We start from the raw sequence: 23,129 nt of genomic DNA, 5'->3' as shown, positions 1-23,129 counted from the left end.
GTGTTCTCAGCATCGCCTCCCCGGTGTAGCTAAACTGGGATGACAGAATCCATCAGTGGCCACACCACAGGCCCTGCAGTGGATGCCTAAGGCCACAGAGAGCAGATTCTAAGCCTGGTTTGGGGTTCTTTGGCACATTGTTCATGTTAATGAAGGAACTCATGAGTCCATGAGCCAGCAATCCTTGGCTATATGCTCTGGCTACTAAGCACCCAGTGGTCTTTTGAGGTATAAAAAGTATTCTGATATGTCTAGTACAGAACAGCATTGTAATGAATCCAATCTGCTATTTGGTTCTGTTGGTTTCTCCTTCTTTCTTGAGACTTGACTTCAGATCACTAAACTTTGTGCAGGGAGTAGAGGTCAGGGTCTGTTAGCTTTAAGTTTTGATGCTTTCTTAGTACTGACCATTATTCCACTGCGCACCTTGGTAGCTTAGGCCTAGGTAGTTTGCTAAAAAGTTGGAAATCAGGGTTAAAATTTCTTAGGAAAGTGCCATCAAGAGTGTGCCAATTATATAATCCTGTAGTTGTCTCCATGGGGAGGAGGTAAGTCTGGGTGTGCTAGCCAACAGGCCTGCTTGATCACAAAGTCAAAACCTTCTAGATTTCTGGCAGGCCAGTCCCTGTCATTTTTGCTGCCTGAAGAGATGAGAGAATGTATTTGTAAAACAGACGGGCAAAGCCCCATGGGTAAAGACACTCTGGTGTCTTCTCACTGTATCAGGACTTTGTCCTTGCCTGTGAATGACAAAGACTGGCTAGGGACCCTTTTCTGGAGAAGGAGCTGCCTCTAGCGGTGTATATCTGCTTTGTTACTGATGAATGTCCACCTAACTGCCACCCATGTCCACAGTGAGCTCTTCCCAGGGTGTGTCCACACTGTTTTTATCTTGTCCCTTGGAGGGACTCAGCTGCTCCCTTCATAGTTCCCTTTTGGGAGTGGCCTACCCTCCATATTGGCTCAGTGTGGGTCCACTTTGGTTATGCTCTTCAGTGCCTTCCTTCCCAACAAGCTTACTTTGCTCATCTCCACACTATTCCACCTACCAGAATGAACCTCCAGGAGCCCTGGCCTGTATGTGTGTTTTATGCATTTCTCTGCCCCCAGAGTCTACAGCAAGCCTGATACCTTGTCTGTGTAGAATATTTTCTGAATCATTGCATGATGAAGGGCTGGTCACATTGCTTTTCTTCTCCTTAATTCCCAAAGAATGTTCACGAATAGTCTATCAGAATGAAAGAGTTGGTGGTCTTCTCTAAGGTGAATCAGGAAAAATTGTCTAGAGGCATAAAATGTCCCTCATCCCTATCTCTGTTTATTATCTATCGGGCTAGAATGGTATCCGGGCCATCTATCAAGTGGCTCAGGGTTAGAGCACTTGCCTGATAAGCCTGAGGCCCTGGTTACCATCCCAGTACCAAAGACAAGCAAAATTTATCCAAGGGAGGGGCTATGAGTACTAGAAAAGACCAAGAAGACACAGGTCTGAGAAGGAAGAGCTGAGGACCAGCAGTCTCTGGGAGTTTTATCAAGCAAGACTTTAAAAGCCAGCATGCCTAGGCTTTGGGGTAAAGGACAGTTCTGTTATGTGTGTCACCAACCCTCAGGGTCAGCATCTTTGCCAAAACCTTAGTATCTCAGGAGGACAGTGCTGTTTTGCAGTTCTACAGAGGCACCCTAAGGCATAGATGCAGACATGTGAGGGGACAACCTTGAGAACGGGTCCTCACCTGCCACCTTGTTTGAAACAGACCACTTGCTTTCTATTGAGTACATCAGGCTACCTGATCCATAGGCTCCTGTGGCTTCTCTTGTCTCTGCCTCCCTTCTTATCACAGGAGTGCTGGGATTATAGATACACACTACTGCTGAATGTGGGTTCCGGGGGTCTGACCTGAGGTCCTCACACTTGCATTATGAGCACTTGACTGAGCCATCTCCCCATTGTCAAACCTTTCCATCAACTTATCCTGGAGTCTTTTCTAAATAACCTGGGCACTCTCCAGAGACTGGCCTCTTCTGGGGGGAGCTGGACACAGCCTACTACCACAGCACCTAGCTGTGTATGTCTAAGAATGAACTTCAGACCCCAGGGTCCTCATGGAAGAGTGCTCTCAAAGAAAAGAGAAGACCCACCCTAGTCCTTGGCCAAGCTGCCTCCTTTGCAGAGGACCAACTTCAGCACCTTGAGTAATGTACTGGTCTCTTCCATGTGGGTCCCTGTTCAGAAGGGCATCCCATGACGATCTCCAGCCAGCCTGGCATGGGGATGCAGGCCAAGGGAACAGAGTGCGAGCAGGGAGGGGAGATCGCCTCCACTGCTGCCTCTGCTCCAGTCTCCGGTGTCACTGCCCAGTCACTCCCAGGTGCTGCACCTGTCTCTCCGAGCTGGTAAGAAGCCGGCTAGCTGGCAAGGAAGGGAGGGTCCTGAAGGTGCTTCGGGAGAGCAGATCTCTTCCCAAGTGTTACAGCTCTTGGGACAGAAACTCTCAGACACCTTTACTTCTCTCTCTTTTATACAGTTTTGGGGTGGGTCAGTGTCTGGCAGCAGATAACGCCTATTTGCTTGGTCTGAGAGGTTGGAGATAACCTCATTTACATGTAGGAGAGCCTGAGGCACTGTTCCTTGTGACGATGGCCATAGACCTCTCTGTGGGATTCCCTTTCGTTTGCTTATTTGTGGTTTGAATTATACTCCAATTAACCTGGAAGTGAAAAAAAGTAGGGGGAGGGGAGGTACAGGGGAATGAACGGTGTCATCAGCTTGGCTGCATGAACCCTCAGGACCCAAAACTATTGCCAAACACAGTCATGATGTGGCAGTTTCTCTGTCATATTTAGGGAGATGTAGTTGCTTTGTTGACTTGGCCAGTTGATTGAAATACAATTATAATGTCATCCTGTAGATGTCTCCATGGGGAGGCATGCCTGGGTCTGCTGGACAGCAGGCTTGCTTCCTCACTAAGTCATAAAATCTGGCTTTCTAGCAAGCCAGTCCTCATTGTCTTGAATGCTTCAAGAGATGCGAAAATGTATCTTTAAGAAAGAATGGTATAGCCCGGCGGTGGTGGCACACGCCTTTAATCCCAGCACTTGGGAGGCAGAGGCAGGTGGATTTCTGAGTTCGAGGCCAGCCTGGTCTACAGAGTGAGTTCCAGGACAGCCAGGGCTACACAGAGAAACCCTATCTCGGGAAAAAAAAAAGGGAAAGAAAGACAAGAAAGAAAGAAAGCTAGAAAGCAAGAAAGAAAGAAAGAAAGAAAGAAAGGAAGGAAGGTATACTTTGTGTTGGGCTAACTATATTAGTCTGTTTCTGTTGCTATCACAGAATGTTGCTGGTGCATAGTATATAAAGAAAAAAGGTTTATTCAGCCTAACATTTAGAGTTTGTTCAAAGGCATGGTGCCAACCCACTAAACCATACCCATAATACTGGCTGCTCTAGGAAAATGTCCCCAGTTCTCTGTGGCTCTCAAGAAATGTGCTCCCATCAGAGGCCACTTAGGGGCTCTAGGTTTTTAGGACCAGATACCACATCAGGCTCCTCCAGCTCCTGGTCATCTGAGAAAAAGGGAAAAAATGACTTAGGGGATGGATAGTCAATTCAGAACCACAGACCCAACATCACTCCTGCTCACAGCCCACTGTCAAGAATTACTCACAAGGTCCACTCAAGTACCAAGGGCCTGGGCAGCTCCTCTAGTCAACTAGAAAGGGACCAGTGCTATGTGGCTGACTCCATTGTAGCCTTGGAATTTATAGACAAGACCAAGACCTATGTTTCTGGACGACCTCCATTTACTTAGAGCTGTGTCAGGGAAAGACCATGGCTTGATCTTCATAAGCCTGAATGTCAATATCAACCTGATTTATAGTAGGACAGACCATATGTCCCTTGGACACATGGAGCCAATATGTACCATCATTCATTCCATTTTCCTCTTTGTACATACCAATAAAGATATTACTATATGTCTTTGTTAGAAGTTCTAGGCCCTAAGACTCCATTTCTTACACCATCACCTCTGTGGTGGTTTGATTGAGATTGGCCTTAATAGGTTTATAAGTTTGCATACTTGGTCCTCAGTTGGTGGAACTGGGAAGGATTGGAAGATATGGGCTTGTTTGGAAGAGGTATGTCACTGGAGGCCGGCTTTGAGGTTTCAAAACACTCTTGTCATTCCCAGTCTGTCTCTGTCTCTCTCTCCCTATCCCGCTTCCCCTCCTTCTCCTCTTCCTCTCTCCTACTCCTCCCCCTTCCCTCTCCCTCCTTGTGGATGAAGATGTGAGCTCTTCGCCGTTCCTGCCACCACACCTTTGCTCCATCATCATGGACTCTGACCTTCTGAAATCATAGCCCAATTAAGTGATTTCCTTTATAGGTTGCCTTGGTCATAGTATTTTGTCACAGCAATCAAAAGGTAATGAATACCTCCCGGAAGAACTGTTAATAGCACTGTAGTATGTCTAAAGCTACTGATGTGAAACTATCCCAAACAAACAAAAGCAAAAAATAAACACTTTGGGAATTGATGCTGGGACCATCTGACAGTGCTTCATTTGACCACGGTTAAGTAAATCCTGTCCATTGAAATAGCTGTATATTACTGCTCAGGGGTTCTAGGTCATAGCACCTGAAGGAAGGCAGGGATGGCCACTGTGCCTGTGTGACTCACTGGAGCCTTTCCTTCTCAGGTTCCCATTCCCCATGGTGTTCAGCAGCTGTAGCAGGAAGGACCTGGAGGCTAGCCTGGAGAAGGGGATGGGGATGTGCCTCTTCAACCTACCAGAGGTCAAGCAGGCCTTTGGGGGCCGGAAGTGTGGAAATGGCTATGTGGAAGAGGGAGAAGAGTGTGACTGCGGGGAACCAGAGGTAAGAGGACTCTCTCCATGGTGCCTGCCATTGCCTCTGACTGTGAGGCCGGAGGAGCTTGGGCGAGCTCGGGCAGCAAAATGAACATGCTAAAAACTGGTGATAGGAGGGGGAAGAGATGGCTCACTGTTAAAGGACTTGCCATGTAACCAGGAGAGCCTGAGTTCCTAAAAACCTACATGGAAATGCTGTGTGTGGTGCTGTGGACCTGAGTCCAGCACTGGAGATGAACAGAGAGAAGCATCTCTCCAAAACACACTAGCCCTTGAGCCTCATCTAAGTGGTGAGCCCTAGAGGCCCCAGTGAAAGACCTCATTCCAAAACAACAAAAAGGACAGAACCTGAGGAATGACACCTGAAGTTGACCTCTGACCTACACACAAACCACACACACACACACACACACACACACACACTGAGGGGAGAGAAAAGATGGGGACATGAGCTAGTAGTGAGGATATTGGTATAATAGAGATTCTCTGGAAAACTCCCATATGGCCACCTTGACAAGTGCCCCATAGTTGGTGGCTTTTTGGAATGCTGGCCATGTACAGAGTTGGCTGTGTCACTTGGCTTTAACAGGTGAGTGACTTCTCAATTGAAGGATGCCTTGTTCTTAGTGAGGTGAGGATGAGAACAACAACAACAACAAAAACACACATTTATCTCAGAGTCTCTTAGAAAGCAAAGCCCTGGGAGCCTAGCTTCTATGAGCCTGTAAGTATCATGCCTTTTACTTTGCAAAACCTGCTGTGAAAGGGGAGTGTGGCTAAGCAGTGCTGAGCTGAGCTTTCTCTAGCTGAGATTGTTCTGAAGCCTGCTCTGCATGCACAACTGAGGCTCCAGAGACTGGCCATTCAGCTTGTCAGTTCTCAGAAGCATCAAGAAAAAACAGTTAGGGTTTGCATCCTGCCCCAGGCTTATTGAGCCCTGCTTTCCAGCCACTCTCTGGTCAACATGAAACATGTAAATCTCTAGTCACTCTCTAAAATAGTCTTGAGAAAGGACAACAAAGAGAACTGCTACCTCCCATCATAACACGTGGCCCACAGAGCTCGGAGGAGATTGTATTCAGAGTAAGCCAAAGCCAAGGATTTGTAGAACAGGTAAGCTGGTGCTCCTTCCATGAGAACCTACACAAGCCAGAGTGGGAGACAGCTCTGAGGTAGGCTTAACCAGGTACACATGTGGGCTTAACAAGAGATCAGGAAGCCAGCTTCTCAGAGGGCTCCTTTGGAAGGAGAGCCCCAAGAAACAAAACTGGGACAGGAAGCCAGAGCATCTCAGCTATTCCATGCTCATCCCAGGAATAATAGAATCTTCATGTTAGCCTGTCTCCAGGTCCCTGAGAAGGCTCCATGCCAGCAGGAATGTTCTTATTCTCACAAAAAACTGAGAGAAAATGTATAGCACACGGGGCTGATGGGTGACCAGATGGCATGAGGCGAGATAGAGATAGAGTTTGTGTTCTTGACAAACTCAGAGCTTATCCGTGATAATGACCTTGTCCACACCACTCAAAACAGTGGTTAATTTTGCTCACGGTGAGAAGGGAGCGGTTGCTGGCTAGGAGCAAGTCCTAATTACAGAACGTTACAGAATGGTTTCGGGATTAGCAGAGGGAAAAGTGAAGCCATCATGGGATAGCGTGTGCAAAGGAGAAAAGTCCCTTGGAGGCCTTGTTAATTGCTTAAAGAAACAACCCAATTAGTTTAAATTACCCACATTTCTCAGGAGAGGCCATGTTGACTTAAGACAGTTTGTCTTTGATCTGAGTGCCTTATAATTATTTATTAATGCGGATAAATCTGATGGTTCTTCATGGAATCGTGAATGCTGAGATTTGGAATGACTCCATCGGCAGCCATTCACCCCATCTGCCTCCAATACCATGCATGTGCCACTGCCAGTGTGTCTACAGCTGTCATCACTGCCCCTACACCACCATCATCATCCTCTCACTGCTATCCCCACCATCAGCTGCCATCTCCACAGCTTCTGGCACTGCCCCCAACCTACCCACATCACCACCACCCTCACTACCTCTGCCACACTGGTGTCTCTACCGCCACCCACATCCTGACCATCATCACCAACATCCTCAGCATCATCACCACCACCATCACCAGCACTCCTGTCACCACCAGCACCAGTGTATCAGCAGATCCCCGAGTTCCTATTGTAGCTACTCTGTTCTGCTGCTCCTCCATCATCTCCACAAAGGAATCCTACAGCCATGGCTGAGCGCTTGATCTCTCCCTGGGGACCTCCCTACACTGTGTTGATTGTGACAAACTCCTCATTAAATGGAGCCAAGTTCCCGACTTGGTATTTCTGTGGTTAGGGTCCTCAATTTCCATTAGAGGTTTCTTGATATTTTAAGAAAATCCCCTTTCCCTCCTCTAAAGCTCTTCCTCCCAAGAACCCTGTTAACATCACAGTGAACCTTCTGCCTCGCATGGTAGTGTTATTTTAGTGGACTCTTTATGCTTCCTGTCTAGGTTCAGATGTCATCTGTGCTTAGCCACGGGTCCTAGTTTTGTTCAGTTGCTATTAGAAAGCACTCTGACCAAAGGGAACCCAGGGGAGGAAGCGTTTCCTTGGCTTCCATTTCCAGGTCACAGTCTATCACTGAGGAAAGTCAGGCAAGAGCTTGAAGCAGAAGCCATGAAGGAGGCCTGACTCTTGGGCCCATGCTCAGACAACTTTTTCTTTCAGCCCAGGACCACCTGCCCAGGGACTGGCACTGTCCACAGTGGGGTGGTCCATCCTAAGTCAATTAACAGTCAAGACAATCCCCCACAGACATGCCTGCACATCCCTTGATTGAGACTCCCTTCTAAGATGACTCTAAGCTGTGTCAAGTTGCCAGTTCAAGCTTACAAGGACACCAAACTTCTTTGCCCAAGATTTTTAGGCAAGCCTATTACCTAGGTTCTTTCTTCTGGTCCCCTGTCCTCAGGCCCTGAAGACATTCCTCCTGCTATTAACCACACCAAACCATGCATCCTTTGGTCCAAGGAGGGACTTGACACACCAGGAAAGCAAGGGAATGACAGGTCAGAGCAGCATACACCAGCACACAGCTGGAACAAGCCTGTGCTCCCTCACTCCTAGAAGTAAGGTCCATTGTTTCTAGAAAAACATACTGTAACTTTACCCCAGCTCATGATGACAAAGATTCCCCATTCTGCTCCCCACAGCCCAGGAATAACCGTTTGGTCCTTGCATGAGATTCTATATTGGCTTCATCATTCTTTCTGATTGGAAAACATGGCACTCAGTGGCTCTGCTGCTTCTCTGCTGACTACTAAAATAGCAAACATTAGTAGAAAAGGAATCTGGGGGTTGGGGATTTAGCTCAGTGGTAGAGCGCTTGCCTAGCAAGCACAAGGCCCTGGGTTTGGTCCTCAGCTCTGAAAAAAAAGGAAAAGTTAAAAAAAGGAATCTGCCTCTTTCTGAGAAATATGGTAATATAGAAGAAGAAGATTTGGGGTAGTTAAAATTTGTTGCCACCTTCTGGTAGAAGCCATGAAAGATGTCCTGATAACTCACCCTTCCAACCAAGGCTGGAAACACACACTGTCCCATTGAGGACTTTAAACTTCATTATTTCTTTCATGTGATCGATCCCCTTTGAAGTCTTTCCACTTGGATACATTTCCTTCAGAGCTGCTGCTTACACTTCTAGCGATCTGAAGGCAGACAGGAGGAGGCTTTACAAGTATTTCATCCTCAGATATCAGATGGCTGTTTTAACTCAGTATTGCAAGGAAATCTCTGACTCAGCTAATACAACATTAAGGAAGTCACTGAGACCATAGCGAGCAGAACAACGCTCCTGCGCATTCCATGGCACTGATCCAGGATGCAATTAATGAGATCCTTAAGGGGAAAAAAAGTTTCTAAACTTGTATAGAGTTGTAACCCCATAAGCTAAAACCCCTAACTGTCATGAAAGCTGCCGCAGTGACTTCTGGTTGGCAGTTTTATCTTATTGTATACATTACATGTCCCGGATGTTTATAAAGTCCTCAAACAGATTTAAAATTTAACAACTTTGGCAGTATGCATGGTAGGAGCAAACATAAACACTGCTTGACAGGCCAGTTCGTGGAGCTCCACATGGGATGCTGGTGAGGCATCTAGGGATGCCTTAAATTGTCCTAATCACTGTCTAATTTAGTAATTGTATCTATGATACTAATAAATTCATTCACAAGAGATAGTTTTAAGGATTAACCTTTTACACTATTAGACATGGATGTGATTAGCTTCATGTTGCCTGATTGGTAGAAGTTCTTCAGAGCACATCAAAAATAGAAAGTTGAGGACATGGGCCGCACTAAGCATTCTGTGACATTTTCTCCTAAATTGTACAGATTCCAAGCTATCAAAATGCTCTAAAGCTCATGGACTTCAGAGATTCACTACACAAAACGGTACAGGCCTTCTGCTAAAACAGGCAGAGGGTGTCAATCCACGTCTCTCTTTGCCAGAAAGCCATGTGCTCCCATGGTGCACGAGCTACTAAAGGAGGTTAATTTCTTCCTGGCTTTTATTTCAGAGAGCATGATACAGCTCATTTTTTATGTATCTAGATACCCTAAAGCAGGTATGTGTGCAAACTAGGTATGGTGGCCTAAGCCTATAATCCCAGCACCAAGGATGCAGAAACATTAGGGTTGCCCACCACAGGTTAGGGGCCAGCCTGTCTACAAAGGCAGTGCCATGCCAGCCAGGGCCACATAAAAAGACCTTGTCTCCAAAAACAAGAAAGAAGGATGATGATACAGCCCAATTTAAAGAGTGTTTGCTTTGTATCCATGAGTCCTTGGGTTTAATAAATAGTGTAAGAGAAAGGAAAAAGGAAAGGAGAGAGAAAATGGAGAGAGAGAAGAAAGAAGAAAAGGAGAAAGGGAGGGAGAAGGAGGAAGAGAGGAGTAAAGAGAAAATAAAAGAACTCTTAGCCCCAACATCCTTCAGTCTCATTCTGACATCCAGTCTTCTTCCCAGAATGCCCTAGGCCAAACACCTACCTTTGCTAAGCAAGGGCTTGCTTCATCCTCACCCACCCGGCTAGACCGCAGGGACCTAGCCAGAATTTTTCCTCAGTTTACCTGCATACTCTAAATCAAAAGTAGACCACTACCCCCATTTTTTAAACAAATATTCCAGGCAAGTGCTGTAACACTAGACTGTACCCCATCCCTATCAGAAGGGTTCATTCTTGAAGGTCACATCTATGCATGTGTTTTTAAATGAGCAATTTCCAAGTCCTGTGATGATTCTGACACAGCTCATTACAACATGCCCTGCAGGAAGAATCTCCTGGAAACCCCAATGTGCTGCTGTTCTGAAGAGCTCCCAGCTTCCCCAGGCCTCTTCCTAAGAAGGGTACTTGAGTGCTCCCGGTAACACCAGTCCTGGTGGTTCACAAACACTTAATAGACATTTTGCTCTTATGCCAAGGAAAACAGTTCTGGGGCAGGTTTTCAGCTCAGGATCTGGGAGGCCTTATCCTTTGCTGTCATTTGCATTCTGAGAGCCACCACTTCATATGGCCCTTCAAATGGATCCTATTCACCTCCTTAGGAATGTACCAATCGCTGCTGTAATGCTACCACCTGTACTCTGAAGCCAGATGCTGTGTGTGCACATGGGCAGTGCTGCGAAGACTGTCAGGTGAGTTCAGCTTAGCCTGAGGTTGCCAACTGGTCTGGGTGGCTCCCTTAGGATGCAAGCAGAACAATAGGGTGGGCTGGCTCCCCAAGTTCATCTCATCCTGAGAAGTTGCCCTTTCACTAGTCGGCAGCATCTAGCTGTTCTGTTAATCATCTGATCTGGTTAAAATGCATATTTTAATTGCTAATTCTCTGTGATAAATTATCTGTGGGCTAAAAACTAATAGGACTGAAAAACCCAAGCTCAACCTTAATGTACCATTTATGCTAATGAGGGTCCTAGCTCCGTGAGGAGAACAACTGGAGGAGAACCTGGCCCTTCCCCTGTCGCTCAGCCTCAAGCCAGGTTTACCTGCCTAACACCAATGTCTGGCATCTGGTAGGTAGCAGAGACTCTAGGCTGATGGTTCCTAGGATGTCTGTACCAACAGAAAGTGCAGGCAACCCTGAATGCCAGAGTGGTGGTTTCCCGCCCTGCTGTTTAAGTTGCCATGACTGTTCTTGCATAGGCATTTTTACCCTTACGATCCTGGTTATTCAGAAGGCACGTCTAGCAGGGGAGAGGCCTGAGCGTTAGCAGCTCCTAGGATAGACTTTTATGCCTTGATACTTAAGCAATGGATTTTGGCACAATGACTGCAGGAAACTCCCTGTTATCCACCCCACCCAAGCACAGCATTTCGAAGCCTGTTATAATGATATGTATTTGGCCTCTCCTGATGTTCACTAAGTTCTGGAGAATGTTGTAAGAAGTTAGCACCCTTAGGTGCCCAGTTATTAGTGCAGGAGAGTGCCAGGAAGGGGATGAGGGAAGGTGATAGCAGCTGAGCCTACACTCAAGACGTCCTGATGCCCAACTACCATCCACTTTTGTAGCTTTCAAACAATCCCTTCCATGCTTCAGACCTTCCAGGAGTAGGCAAGTGAATCTACCTTGTAGCCTTTGGGAATATGCAGGCCAAGCAAGCCTGGGGACTCAGTGGCATTGATTATGTAGCTTAGACAAGCCACCCTGAACCTTAATTTCTCCAACCGCAAAAGATGAGATGCTAGTCAGAGTTCTAACAGACCTCACTGGTGGCCACTCCCACTGCCAATGCCACTTCCTGGTCCTCATCCTCCCACTACCCTCCCAGCCCCCACCACTCTAGATTTCCCCCACAAAGTCAGAGAGGGCCCCAGTTCTTTAATGGGTTAACAGCTTACCACTGCTATTGAGATTCCGATCTTGCTGATTTTGCTACCTCCCCAGCAACTGGCTAAGATAAGGACCAGTGTCAACATAAAGCATGTGATGGTGTCAATAACCCGAGGAAAGTTCACCTCTTTAACATGAGGTTCAACAAGAGCCATCTTGTCTACTCCTTGGAGAACCCTAGTATTGCCTGTTGTTCCCACATGAGCTATCCTTGGTTGCTCACAAAGCCTCATAACACAAATGTAAACCATGCAAAACCATATTCAGAGAGCTCTCTATCATCAGGGGGGATGACTTTGAAATCCCCACCTGTTTGTGTGACTGTAGTAGGTACCATGCTATGTTCTGCCCTGGAAGAGCTACTGAAGGATGCTTCTTTCTACTTGGTACATGTGCTATAAGCCACCTTGTCATTTCAGCTGAAGCCTCCAGGAACTGCATGCAGGGGCTCCAGCAACTCCTGTGACCTTCCAGAATTCTGCACAGGGACTGCCCCTCACTGCCCAGCCAATGTATACCTACATGATGGGCACCCATGTCAGGGAGTGGATGGTTACTGCTACAATGGCATCTGCCAGACCCATGAGCAGCAGTGCGTCACGCTTTGGGGACCAGGTACGTGGCCTCTCCCAGTTCTGTGAGGGACACTAGAGAAGTATGCTGTATGTGCATGAGTCTGTCTCTGCCATTTGGGGAATCCATTCATGCATGACCATTCTGCTCTGCAGAAGAAGCTCAAACTCTGAGACAGGAGGTCTGCTTCTACTGGAGGCATGGCTAAGATTTAAGCTTGGTCACCTGGTCACTATGATCCAGCATCTAGCTGTAACTCCCATGAGCAAATAAGGCCTTAATCTAAAGTCTCCCTAAGGTTTTAACAAAACAAATAGATTAAAGCTTGGTGGGGGGAACCCCTTCATGTATGTCTCTTCCAGGGCTCCACTCTGAAGTCAGCTCCAGGGTCTCTTAGGGCAGCCTAGACACTGGAGTCTCACTGCTACAGAGTCTCCCAGACCCCCAGGCCTCACTACCTTGAGGAAATCTCACTGTCCAGGGTCCTCACCCAACTCCGGAAGCCTCACTACCACAGGGGCATTATTACTAAGAGATCTTACCACTCTAGGGAGGGCCCCATTACCTGGAAACCATTCTGGATCTGCTCCATTTACAGCTCTCAGGATCCTGGCTGGGAATCCCACTGGGAATGTTTTCTCAGTGTATTGCAGTTCTTTCTTTCCACTGTGCTTGGCTGAGGCCTTACTTAAGGCTGGGAGATGACCTCAGACCTGGCCAGAGGCCCCAGTGCCAGCAAGGCCGCTATGGTCAGCCAGACTCAGACTTAGGGCTGAGCCAGCTCTGGGAAAAACCAGAGACTTTCTACAAAGGTAGAAAATGATGACTAAACACAGAAGCCTGGTTTTAACTGCCACGTGGGTACAGCGCCCAGACCTGGAGAGGCCTCAATGCCCAGCAAAAATTCTTCCTCACTTGGAGCTTTCTGAGGAAGAAGAATGTATGTGATGGACATCATAGCTCTCATAAGTGGATGTACCAGGAGATGTATAACAAAGATCCTTAAGACTCCTTGTCCTTCATGTTCCCTCTTTAGAGGCTTGGTGCTGGCTGTCCCTCTTACCTGACGCCCATGAGATCATTAAGACAAAGGCAAGGTACCACTGTTAGAGTGGCAAGCACTAGAAAGACACTCATTATACCAGTATCAAATGGTCATAGGATTCTGAATGGATCTTGGACACCTTTTAGCCAAGCAAGGTCACTTTAGGACAGGGGCTACTACAGCAGGCCTCAGACATCTCTAATGGACCTCTGCTGCCAGCCCTTCTACAGACAGGAAGCTCTCCTCTAAAGTTACAGTGGCTATTCTGCTGCTGCCTTTATGGGAGCTGTCCTTGGCCAATGCACTCAGCCCTCAGAGCTTTTCAGTGCCCAGCTGTACTATGAGACCTGGCCCCAGCACCAGAATGAGCTCAGATGGAACAGCACAGTGTTCCCCAAGCCATTGTGCTATGTGACTCTTCTGGCTGTCATGGTGACCAAGGCAGGTATTTATCAAGCAGAAATTTAAAAGGAGGGGGAGAGAAACAGACAGAGATTGAGAACAATGGGGTTGGGAGATGGCTCAGCCAGTAAAGTGCTGACCAAGCAAGCAGACTTGAGTCCTGATATATTTACATATACATATATGTATATGTATGTATATATATACATATATACACATACACACATATACTCATGCATACACACACACACAAACATATATAGAAAAAGCTGACATGATATCACAAGACTATAGTCCCTGTCCTGTAGACACAGAGACAGAGGATCCCTAGAGTTTCCTTAGCCAGCCTACCCCATCACCAAGCCCCTACACGTGAGAGAACCTGTCTCAAAAGTAAGGGAAAGAAGTGACAGAGGAAGACAGCCAATGTCGACCTCTGACATCACATGCATATATGCAAGGGGCGGGCCGGGAGCAGGGAGGGGCATGGGCAGAGACTGCAATGGGTGCACACTACATTTGCAGAAGCAAGTCTGATTGACAAGTGAGCTTCTCAAAAGCAAGAGCATCAGCCTTCTTGGATGTGCCACAGCATGGCGGCTGATGCTGAAACCTGGCAGGTTTTCTAATCTGCCCACCGTCCTGAGCAGGGAGCATCCCGAAGGAGCCCTTCCACACACACTTGGCTTCTGTCTTCCAGCCACCTTCTCAATGGTGGCTAGAAAGGCCTTGGCACAGGTGCAGTAGAGTCACCAGAAGTGGTTCACTGAGAAAATCAGATAGGCCAGGTCTGGGAATCTACCTTAGGCAGTGACTCCTGGGTTTCAATGTAGCCCCCATTTCTTTTTTTTTTTTTCAAAACACTTTATTTATCAATATTTGCTTAAACATATATACTTATACACGTATACATATGTATAAACAATAATTAAACAATAAGATGTATTTAAAAAGTATGGGCGGTTGGGAAAAGTGGGAGGAAGGAGAGAAAGGGGAAAATTATGCAAATACAGTGTTCATATATGAAATTCTCAAAAAGGAATCAAGTTTTTTAAAATGTTCAACAGATCAACTAGCATTTTACAATATGAAAATAAATATGACCTATAATTATGTTGAAGGACGTTTTAACTCACTGCAAACATTGAAGTTTAAAATGAGATCAACAAAAATCATTTTACCCAGCACACTAACAAAAACCACAATAACGTTTTATAATTCAAAGTAGTTCTGAGAACAAAAAAATAGATTGTCAGGAGCTAAGTCAGCAGAACCAGGGGTACACTGTGTGTGTGTGTGTGTGTGTGTGTGTGTGTGTGTGTGTGTGTGTGTTATCAAATCATAATTTTTACTTTTTAACATGGGGGGTTATAAACACAAAAATGCAAGATGTGGGGAAGGGGATTACACAGGAGCATAAGGTGTTCAGGGGGAGTACAGATATCTTTCAGAACAGATAGCCCCCATTTCTTAACACGGATCATAAAAGAATATCCTTAGAAGAGAGGGGCCATGGAAGGCCTCCAGCTGTAGCCATGGCTTCTTGGAACTCCTACCTCCCCCTGCAGTACAGCATGGCCCTTTCCCTCCATTTTGGTGGGACTGCCTGGCTTTTCAATTATAGACTATGTGTATTCCCTGTGTCCATAGCCTTAGTGGCCCAGGACAGGACAAGTCACAGCTTACAATTCTGTAGATTAAAGTCCTCAGATCTGAGTGCTAGCAGGACATAGCACATTCAGGGATTCTCAGGGAGAGTGTTGTCTTGCTGACTTTCCCAGCCTTCAGAGGTTGTCTGTGCTCTTGACTCTTGGTCCCTCCTTCTTCAAGGCCAGCAACCAACGCAGCAGTTGTCTGTCTGTCCATGTTCTCTGACCTCTGCTTCTGTAGTCTGATTCTGCCCCTCCTATCTCCCTTACAAGTACTTATGTGATTATATTAGGCCCACCCAAGTCTCCATCTTTACATCTCCCCACCTCAAGATCTAATATAATTATGTCTGTACAGTCCCTTTTGTCATATAAGGGAACACACTGATATGGCACAGACTGGGGAGGATAGACTTGTATTGAACAACTACTCGATACTTCAAAAAACTTCTGAATCTTCTTGTAGCTAGTATCTTATATACCTGTCTTAATTAGGATTTTATTGCTGTGAAGAGATACCATGACTACTGTAACTCATATAAAGTAAAACATTTAATTGGTCCTGGCTTACAGTTTCAAGAGGTTTAGTCCATTATCATCTTGTTGGGAAGTATGACAGCATGCAGGCAGACAGTGCTGGAGGAGCCAAGAGTTCTACATCTTGATCTGAAGGAGACTATGTGCCACACTACACATAGCTTGAGCATAAGAGACCTCAAAACCCACCTCAACAGTGACACACTTCCTCCAACAAAGCCCTACCTCCTAATAGTGCCACTCCTATGAGATAAGCGTTCATACACACAAGTCTATGGGAGCCATTCCTGTTCAAACCATCACACCACACCATGCACGCAACATCATCAATGTAGCCCATACTCTTCTATGTAGTAGAATGCATGAAGGACCAGTCCTGGTACTCAGCACAGTGTAGAGCTAAACCAAATCAATACCATGTAAGTGTGTTCTCAAGAGATGCTCAAGTCTTTGGGGCTTGTAGAAAAGGCTCTGAGAGGACAGGACAATGGGTAAGATGTGGTAGGGACAGGAGAGACAGTGTGGATTGGGGTGAAGAGTAGCTAAGTTGGGGTAATCTGAGAAAAACTGCCATACAGTAGCCATCTGGAAGAGACTACTAGCATATGTTTCCAGCATCCAGGATGGGGTAGAGGGCAACCGGGGGAGGCAGGGCCATGGAGGGAGTCCAGGTAGTTCTATCTATACAGAGCCATGATTTGAACAGCAAATCATGTCATTTATTTATTACATGACAGCAAATCATGTCTCATCTGTCATTTATTCTCAGGTTTGTTAAATATTTGCTAATGTCATGCAGGGTGGAAGGCACTGAGTCAAGAGTCTGCTTGTGCAGAGGAACATACTTCCTATGGTCCCAGCATGCTTTGCTCAGGATGAGAATCCCTCAATGTCCCACCCTCTCTACCACTGCTCCTAAGCCCTGCCCTGGGTGGATATAGTCCCAGGGGCAAAGGTAACTTCCTGGGCTGGGACCCTGGCCAGCCAGATGTGCTGGACTGAGACATTATAATGCTTACCAGTTGGTTCAAATGAACTTTCCATGATTCAGGAAGGAAGCCTTTGTCCAGGATACATTTGCAGTGTCTCATCTTCCTAACTTATCAGCTAGAATCCAGATCTGGACCATGTTATATAGGGGCCATTGAAGGCCACCGGGAAAGGGGGTCACTCAGGATTCTAGGACTCCTTAAGTTGTTGCTTGGACAGCAATGCCCCTCACACCCAGTGACCTGTCCAAGTTGCTGAGTCACACTGGATCCTCTGGTTATATCTAGGATGTCCATTCATGCTTCAGAGCTGGCTACCCAAAGCTGACCAGATAAAGCCCTTCCTTCTAGCTAACTCTTCCCTTTTGAAATGGGCTTTGTTCAGCCGAGCATTAGATCTCAATAGAATACTTCTGCTTCCAGGTCTCCCTAAAAATAAAGCCACAGAAAAATCAAAACATGTGCCTGCAACTCCTAAGTGGCCCTGTGAAGAACTTTCAGAATACCTTCTGTAGGTTCATTCATTTACTTGTTTTTTTTTTTTTTAGTCTAATTATTGTTGCTGACATTGTTGAAGATCTTCTTACTAGTGGAGCAGTTTTCTTTTCCTACATCTGTGTGTGTGTGTGTGTGTGTGTGTGTGTGTGTGAGAGAGAGAGAGAGAGAGAGAGAGAGAGAGAGAGAGAGAACACATACACACATGCACACTGGAACACAAGCTGAGGACAGAAGATGACATCAAGTATCATCCTGAACCACCTTCTACTTTATTTTCTGAAGCAGTATCTCATGAACCTGAACACTGCTTTGGCTAGACCAACGGCCAGTGAGTTCCAGGGATTGTCCTGTCTCTACTTTCCATTGCTGGAATCTCAGACGTATTCCACCAGGCCCAGTTTTTTACATGGGTGCTAGAGATCTGAACTCAGGTTCTCATGTTTGCACTGCAAACACTTTACCCACTAAGCTGTCTCCCTAGCCCAGCATCTCAAGATTTCAGATGTTGATTATCCCAGACATAAATGGTGTCTGCATTGAGCTTCTTTTTTTTTTTTTTAAGATGGAAGATAATTTTATATTTATGTACTGAAAACCCAAGTGTACATTTTTAACCCAGTTTAGTGGCGAGTTCTTTAGCTTTTGCCTTTTCCAGCTTGGCAATGTGAGCCACAGACTTAGGACCCAGGACGTTGCCTCCCCAGTGGCGGCGGATCTCGTCATATCTGTCATTATAATTGGTCCTAATCGCTTCCACCAGCCTAGCCAGAGCACCCTTGTCTTCCGAGTTAACCTGTGTGAAGGCAACAGTGGTGCATGACTTCCTGTGGACCAGGCGCCCCAGCCTGGCCTTTCCCTTGATGATGCAGTAAGGCACCCCCATCTTTCGACACAGGGCAGGCAGGAAAACCACCAGCTCAATGGGGTCTACATCATGAGCAATCACCACCAGCTGAGCCTTCTTGTTCTCCACCAAGGTGGTGACTGTATTGACTCCTGCTCAGAGGACAGGTGGTCTCTTAGTTGGGACGTCCCCTTTGCCAGCAGCTTTCTTCTCAGCATGGGCCAGTAGCCTTTGCTTCTTCTCTTGCTTTGTCTCTGGCCTGTACTTGTGGGCAAGCTTAAGCAGCTGAGTAGCTGTTCGCCTGTCCAGGGCCTGGGTGAACTGGTTAATGGCAGGAGGTACTTTGAGCCGCTTATAGAGGATGGCTCTTTGCCGCTGCAGCCTGATGTATCGGGCCACTTAACGAAGCGTGTTAGATCTCTTTGGGGCTGGATGTCCTGCCCAATGCCGAAGTTCTTGGGCCTTTTCTCGAACAGTGGATTGACCACCTTTTTGGCCTCCTGTTTCTTGACGACGGCGAGGGCCGGGGCCACCTTCTTCCCCTTGGCCTTCTTTCCTTTGGGCATCTTGCTCGGCTGGAGGAGAGCTGCATTGAGCTTCTTATCCCCAGTTTGGTCTTAATATTCAGAAAGACTCTTGGCGTGGCATGACCTCTACTCCTGCTAAAAGAGAGCTGGGGTTTCTCTTCAGGCTGCAGATTTTCTTTCAGCCAGACTCTCTAGCCTAGTGATGGTGAACATTACTTGTCAATTCACTTCATAGGTGTTTTATGTAATCCCCACGTGCCAAAAGTCACTGATCGTCCTTGGAGAGGTCCCCAAACATATAGATATCAATATTATCACCCACCAGAATCTACTGTCATTTGATTTATGCCATGTCAGCTTGTCAAGTAGGTTTTATGGGCTGGTAAATATTCAGTGTTTATCTACAAGGCTGATTTAAATAAGCTTATTTGCTTGAATTCTACTGGGGCCTTGTATGTACTGATCACCTACAATTACAGAAAAAGATACAGGAAGAAAGAAAGTTACAGGGAGAAAGATATTTTGCCAAGAGGTATATTGTCGGGGAATCAGGAGGATCGTGTTCCATTGTGTAAGAAGGAAATGATAGAATTTGTTCATTTAAACTTCATTTCCTGATAAAGGCAAAGGCCAACTTGGAGAGAAGAGACGGGCAGATGCCATCTGCTTATGCCAGTGCCTTTGTCTGTGGATTTAAGTGACAGGGAGTTGACAGAGGGGGGGGGGGGGAGCCAAGGGGCCTGAGTTAGAGCAGTGTGTTTGCAGATGGTAACCATCTTAAGGAGAGGCTCTGAGTAAACCAGGGGCTTCATTCAAAACACCATCCTCTTCATTTTCTTTCCAAAGGACATCATGACACTGAGAACTTCCAGACTCAGTTGCAAGTGTGAGCTTCAGCACTCAAAGCCAAAGCTGACAATTAAAATGCTGAGCAGTGTCAAGACTCCCTCCAAGAGGCTGTTTTATCTCCTGCTAGTGGCCCGAGCACTGAGTGTTCTGTTATTAAGAACCCAGAGGCGTTAATGGCTTTAGCACTGGAGCGATAAGAAAACTGTTGCCTTCCTGTCCTTGAGATAGATGTCCAGTCTCTCACCTTCACAGCCCAGAACTTTCAAGTACAACAACTTTGAGCCCATGTGTCTGCTTTTGCAGTGGACAGACAAGACCTTTTCAAGGCTTTTCAAATTCTAGATCATTCTGCCTCAAAGGTAAACACCAGCTGGCAGCTGACATACAATAGCCTCGCAGAACACTAGCATGTCCTTGTCCTGATGGACTAGTGAGAGATTGAGAGGATCAGTAAGAAGGCCATCTGTGACTCAATTTCCTTTTTGTGCCTTTCCTTTGGTGATAGGTCCTTTGAAAGTCAAGCTTACAATCCCTCTGCTTCTGAGTTTTTGAACTTGGACTTCATCTCTGAGAGAAGAGCAATTTATCTTTCCCAAAAGCAAAGCCTCAGTCTTTGTGTGACTTATAGAGGGTGGTATAGCAGCATTACATCTGATGCCAAGGAACAAGAGAAAGTCCACAGATGCAGAACAGAACACTAAGGAGATGTGTCCATTCCAGGGCTTCCTTTCCAGAGCACAAATGGCAGCCTCTGGGAGTGTCAGAGACACTGGCTGCCCCAGTGGCCTTATGCTCATTTTTTCATGACTACAGTGCTATTTGTAGAGAGTAGACAAAAAAATTACTGATAAAATACAAGTAAGATTCATGAGAAAAAGAGGGAAAGAAAAAAGGATCATGACCAACCTCCATGGGAAGGGAGAAGTGGGAGAAGGTCCTGAGGGACCCGGCAGCCCTAGATCCATAAAACAGTGATTGATTTAGACCATATACCCAGCATTGGCCCTATCATATAACCTTGAGATAGACTCCTCTGGCCAGAAAGGAGTTTTAATGTCCATACCTCTGGCATTGCATTGGAAAGTCAGCTATACCTGTCCATGTAAAATGGGCTTTCTATAATAAAAATGTATTGGAAGTAGGAGTATGATAGAAATACTGGGCACAAGCATCAAACAATCTTATGTCTTCTATACTGCATCTCATTGTTATTAATAAAGCAGTGTTTGCTTCAAATAATCAGGGGAAATCCCTCTGCACTGGCTCTCCTATATAAGGAAGTTATTCCACAGAAGGGTATGGCTAGTAAGCTACACTGGGGGTGGAGTGGGGTGCAGTCTTAAGAAGTGCCTATGAGCTGGTGAGATGGCTCAGTGGTTAAGAGCACTGACTGCTCTTCCAGAGGTCCTGAGTTCGATTCCCAGCAACCACATGGTGGCTCACAACCATCTGTAATGAGATCTGATGCCCTTCTCTGGTGTGTCTGAAGACAGCGACAGTGTACTCATATACATAAAAATAAATAAATCTTTAAAAAAAAGAAAAATACAAATAAAAATAGCATCATTCTAAAAAAAAAAAAAAAAAAAAAAAAAAAAAAAAAAAAAAAAAAAAAAAGGTGCCTATGAGCTCTAGCTGGAAGCATATCGGCCCCAGAAAGTAGCCCAGAACCCTGCATAGCATCAGCCTACAGCCTAAAATTGGAGATAGCCAGATGAAGAATGAAAATTGGATAAAGTTTCAATTGTGTGCATCATTGTAAGTTTGATTAGACTTAACCTTTAGCCTTGAAATACCTGTTCTTGTGAGGAACAACATGAAATACTAGGCAATTGGATGAGGACCAACATTTCACACAGAGCTCTGCTCGTTCCCTCCCTGCCTTCCTGTCCCACCTCCCCACCATCCAGCTAAAAGAACAGCTTCAGGGTACCGATGGGAATCGGTTCCTGGCTGCCGAAGGATGGAGAAGCATCCCATCATGTTCTGCATAGAGAGAAGCACAGAAAGGATACTGGATTGTTGTATAGACCTGGCCTGTGCCACAGTCAGGCAGCTCTATCCTGTCTCCCAGTTTAAAATGATAGAGGGAGTCATGCCTTACTCCCATCCACATGGCAGTTCCCTTTGCCTCATCACAAGCCATTGCTGTGCTCAGGGACAGAGATGTCCTGGCTATGCATGTGTCAACTGCAAACTGTAACATAGATTCTCCTGTTCCTTATCACTTCCTGGAAGAGACACAAAGTTAGCCTCAGGATGCTGGATTGTTCAAGGTGCTGGAGAGAACATTTTATTGACCAAATTACACGAAGCTTGCTTGTTACCTCCAAAACTGACATCTCTTTACAAGTCACTTTAGGGGGTGGGTAGCATGTTTGTGTGTTTATATACATGGTATTTTTGCACATAAGCAAGCTATCCAGTGTTATCCACAATCTTTATTTTCTAAGACACACTCCCTCTAAACCTGGAGTTCACCAACTTAGCTAGACTGCCTGGCCAGCAAGCTCTAGAAATCCTCCTGTCTCTGCCTCCTCGGCGCTGAGATTACAGGTGCATGCTGCTGTGCCTGGCTTTGTACAGGGATGTTGGAGATTTGAACTAAGGTCCTGGAAAGCACTTTACCAACCAACCCAACCATCTCTCCAGCCCCTCTCTAAAATTTATCTTTTGCTTTTGTTTTTGTTTTTTCTTTTCTGGGATAATAAGCATCAACCAAAAGATTTGAAACTAACTAGTGCCTCTCTACAGTATCTCACAGTTGGAGAGAAAACCCTCTGGGCATGCACAGACTCTCTGGGGAAGTTGCCCAGCTGGTCAGTATCTAAGGAAGAATCGAAGAGCAGCTGGCATCATAATCAGTCTAGCAATTCATCAGGAAAGGTTCAGTGGACACAGAACCAAGTGAAGGAGATGAAGTGTGAAGTAGAAGAGGAAGCCGCCACAGAGACCTAGTGCTTGTCTTTTTCTACAACAGAGCATTGGTTCTGGCTTGGACTGGTGTACCTGAGCAGAGCTCCAGGAGGCCTGTCTAAAATGCTTATGAGGCATAAAGAAAGGTGTCGTGGGGTGGCACACACCTTTTATCCCAGCACTTGCCAGGCAGAGGCAGAGGCATGTGGATCTCTGTGAGTTCTAAAGTAACCTGGTCCACATAGTGAGTTCTAGGACATCCAGACCTACATAGTGAGACTCTGTCCAGCACAGGTTAAGGAACAATAGGTATGATTGGGGAGGAGAAAGAGGAGTAGAAGGAGGAGAGGGAGGGGAGGAGGGAGGAGGAGGAAGAAAAGAACCCTGGCCATGGACCAAGTCTGATTGGACTCTAGATTGCATTGTCACCTTGGAAGGCCAACAGAGACTCCCTGAAGTTGGGAGCAGAGAAGGACACAGGGCAGGTCTGGATTTTGGGACGTCACCTCTTAGTCATTGAAAGTTCTGTGAAAGGAAGTGTC

General features: G+C 46.2%; 1 protein-coding gene across 1 annotated transcript in view; it reads left to right on the top strand.

The window, feature by feature from the left end:
* Positions 1-23,129, top strand: part of Adam12 (ADAM metallopeptidase domain 12) — a 328,831-nt gene that overhangs the window by 276,538 nt on the left and 29,164 nt on the right. The window contains exons 12-14 of the mRNA XM_034485928.2: positions 4,699-4,876; positions 10,472-10,561; positions 12,178-12,373. Coding sequence (XP_034341819.1) covers positions 4,699-4,876; positions 10,472-10,561; positions 12,178-12,373 — 464 coding nt within the window. The remainder of the gene's footprint in view (positions 1-4,698; positions 4,877-10,471; positions 10,562-12,177; positions 12,374-23,129) is intronic.

Source organism: Arvicanthis niloticus, chromosome 1 (assembly GCF_011762505.2).
Source record: "Arvicanthis niloticus isolate mArvNil1 chromosome 1, mArvNil1.pat.X, whole genome shotgun sequence".
In the NCBI taxonomy this organism is placed as follows: domain Eukaryota; kingdom Metazoa; phylum Chordata; class Mammalia; order Rodentia; family Muridae; genus Arvicanthis; species Arvicanthis niloticus.
The sequence above is the reverse complement of the archived record's forward strand: the minus strand, read 5'-3'. Positions and strand labels throughout refer to the sequence as shown.